The sequence below is a fragment of the Poecilia mexicana genome, unplaced genomic scaffold (genome assembly GCF_051168715.1).
Source record: "Poecilia mexicana isolate PSO_F unplaced genomic scaffold, ASM5116871v1 scaffold_3, whole genome shotgun sequence".
Classification (NCBI taxonomy): domain Eukaryota; kingdom Metazoa; phylum Chordata; class Actinopteri; order Cyprinodontiformes; family Poeciliidae; genus Poecilia; species Poecilia mexicana.
The window spans coordinates 33,887,578-33,890,886 of NW_028263372.1; the positions used below are offsets into that span (position 1 = coordinate 33,887,578).

General features: G+C 44.5%; 1 protein-coding gene across 1 annotated transcript; it reads left to right on the forward strand.

Moving 5' to 3' along the window:
* Positions 1-226: 226 nt before the first annotated feature.
* Positions 227-1,991, forward strand: LOC106930061 (tripartite motif-containing protein 16-like). The gene has a single exon (XM_088004672.1). The coding sequence runs from the start codon at positions 249-251 to the stop codon at positions 1,542-1,544; it is 1,296 nt and encodes a 431-aa protein (XP_087860798.1). The 5' UTR covers positions 227-248; the 3' UTR covers positions 1,545-1,991.
* The last annotated feature ends 1,318 nt before the right edge of the window (positions 1,992-3,309 follow it).

Genomic DNA, 3,309 nt, shown 5'->3' on the forward strand with positions numbered 1-3,309 from the left:
CTAACAATTCATTGATAAGCGGACATTTTCTTAGAAATTGTTTTTCTCTTGTATCAAGAGGGCCGACCATCTTTCCATTAAAGACGCAGCATCAACACACCTTGATGCTGCGTTTATCCAGCATCGGCTGAAGGTAAAGCTGATTGGCTGCAGCCTCTCTGCTCTGACACGTGATGTACAGGTAAGAGCTCAAACCTGTTTCTGTTTTCAGGAAATGAATCTCAGAATCACTGTGACTGAGAGCAGAAATGGAGCAGAATCAGCTGGACCGAGAGACTTTCTCCTGTTTGATCTGTCTGGATCTACTGAAGGATCCGGTGACTACTGCCTGTGGACACAGCTACTGCATGAACTGTATTAAAAAGCACTGGGATGAAGAGGATCAGAAGAGGATCCACAGCTGCCCTCAGTGCAGGGAGACATTTATACCGAGGCCTGTGCTAAAGAAGAACACCATGCTAACAGCTTTAGTAGAGCAGCTGAAGAAGACTGGACTCCAAGCTGCTCCTGCTGACCACTGCTATGCTGGACATAAAGATGTGGCCTGTGATGTCTGCACTGGAAGAAAACTGAAAGCCATCAAGTCCTGTTTAGTCTGTCTGGCCTCTTACTGTGAGAAACACCTTCAGCCTCATTATGATTCAGCTGCTTTTAAGAAACACAAGCTGGTGGAGCGGTCCAAGAACCTCGAGGACAACATCTGCTCTAAGCATGATAAGTTGTTGGAGATCTTCTGCCGCACTGATCAGAGGTGCATCTGTTATCTCTGCACCATGGATGGACATAAAACCTACATCACAGTCTCAGCTGCAGCAGAAAGGACTGAGAGGCAGAGAGAGCTGGAGGAGAGACGAGGAAACATCCAGCAGAGAATCCAGGACAGAGAGGAAGATGTGAAGCTGCTTCAACAGGAGGTGGAGGCCATCAATCACTCTGCTGATAAAACAGTGGAGGACAGTGAGGAGATCTTCACCAAGCTGATCCGTCTCCTCCAGAAAAGAAGCTCTGATGTGAAGCAGCAGATCAGATCCCAGCAGGAAACTGAAGTGAGTCGAATCAAAGATGTTCAGGAGAAGCTGGAGCAGGAGATCACTGAGCTGAAGAGGAAAGACGCTGAGCTGGAGCAGCTCTCACACACAGAGGATCACAGCAAGTTTCTCCTCAACTACCCCTCACTGCCAACACTCAGTAAGTCGACACACTCATCCAGCATCATTGGCCGTCCTCTGAGATACTTTGAGGACGTGACAGCAGCTGTGTCAAAGCTCAGAGATAAACTACAGGACGTCCTGAGAGACTCATGGACAAACATCTTACATAGACTTAATGATGTGGATGTTTTACTGCCAGGACCAGAACCACAGAGCAGAGCTGGATTCTTAAAATACTCATGTGAAATCACTCTGGATCCAAACACAGCAAACACACAGTTGTTACTATCAGAGGGCAACAGGAAGGTGATAAACATGAATCAATGTCAGCCTTATTCTAATCATCCAAACAGATTCACTGATTATTGTCAGGTTCTGAGTAGAGAGTACTGAGTTACTTCCCAGTAACGCTGTTACTGGGAGGTGGAGAGGAGCGGGTTTCAGGGTCGTATAGCAGTCACATACAAGAATATCAGCAGAGCAGGATGGAGGAATGAATGTGGACTTGGATTTAATGACAAATCTTGGGCATTATTTTGTTCCCAAAACAGTTTTAGTTTTGGTCACAACAACATCTGGACCCCCATCTCAGCTCCAGTTCCCTCCAGAGTCGGAGTGTACCTGGACCACAGAGCAGGTATTCTGTCCTTCTACAGCGTCTCTGAAACCATGACTCTCCTCCACAGAGTCCAGACCAGATTCACTGAACCGCTACTGGCTGGAGTTTGGGTTGGTGCAGAATCCTCTGCAGAGTTCTGGAAACCCAGATAGATCAGGACTCATAGTTCTGATTTCTCTGCTGTTATGTTCTTTATTTTTCTGGTTTAAATGTAGATTTCTGTGTTCCAGGACCCATAAAGGAAATCACTGCTGATGTTTTCCTTCATTCTGACATGACAGAAATATTTCTCCACACAGTAGCGGTTTCTGATATGGGTGGCACGGACAAACGCCCAGGGCGGCAGTTTGTGGGGGGCGGCATGAACGACCACAGCCCCTGCCTCCATAATGTGATTTATAAACAGTTTATTTTAACGTTAAAAAGTGTTTGTTTCAATCCGCCGCTCTCGGCAGTGCACTCTAGTGGGTTAATTTGTCCTTCTCAATGTCTGACAGGCGAGCCGCTGGTAGAGATGGGTCAGGTTTGCCCTGTGTATTGTCTTGAAGGAACTATGCCAGATAAAACTGTGCAACAACAGATTGGTTTCCCTTTCAGTAGCAGAAGGAAAACCAAGATTTAAGTCCTGAAGTCCTTAAACATTACAGGTTAATAATTTGTTAATATTGAGTACAATCTGAGTCTACTGTAGTTTACACTTTGTCAGCATAGTAGTCTAATTACTTATACATTTATTGTTTGATATTAAAGCTCTATTGGAGAGAATTTGGTACAAGATACTACAGATTTGGATGTTATGAATACATTTATTGGAAGACACTGGAATGTCTGGACATTGTAAATCACTCATGTTTCAGCTGGAGGTACAGGAATTAGAGCTCAAGGAAATGTTTGAAGAACTATGCAGATGATACACAGCTCTACATTATGATGTCACCAGGTGACTCTGAACCATCCAGTCACTGAATAAATGCTCAGAACAGATAAATGTGTGGATGTGCCAAAACTTTCTCCAGCTGAACAGAAACAAAACTGAAGTTATCATCTTTGGACCTAAAGAGGAATGATCCAGAGTCAACGCACAGCTTCAGTTATTACAACTTTAAACCAGCAATCAGGCCCAAAACATGGATTTGGTGATGGACTCTGACCTGAACCTTCAAAGTCACATAAAGACAGTTACAAAGTCGGCCTTCCATCACCTGAAGAACATTTCCAGGAATGTTCAGACTAATGTCTCAGGGAGATCTAAAGAAACTCATCCATGCGTTTATCTTTAGTTGCATTGATTTGATTTAAACCAGAGTATCATCTTTGTTCTGTGGGCAGCAGAGCTTCAGTAGCTGTCCTTTATATGAATGATCAGCTCACTCTTTGTCTGCTTACAGTCACGCATCATCCTATTTTCACTGCTGCTTTACATGTAAAGCTCTGGAGTCTCACGCTGCATTTCAACGCTTCCTGCTGCACGACTGTTATCAACCAGCCAACACCGAGCTGCATTCAGGCTTTATTGCATTTCCATTGAGCGGAGCATTA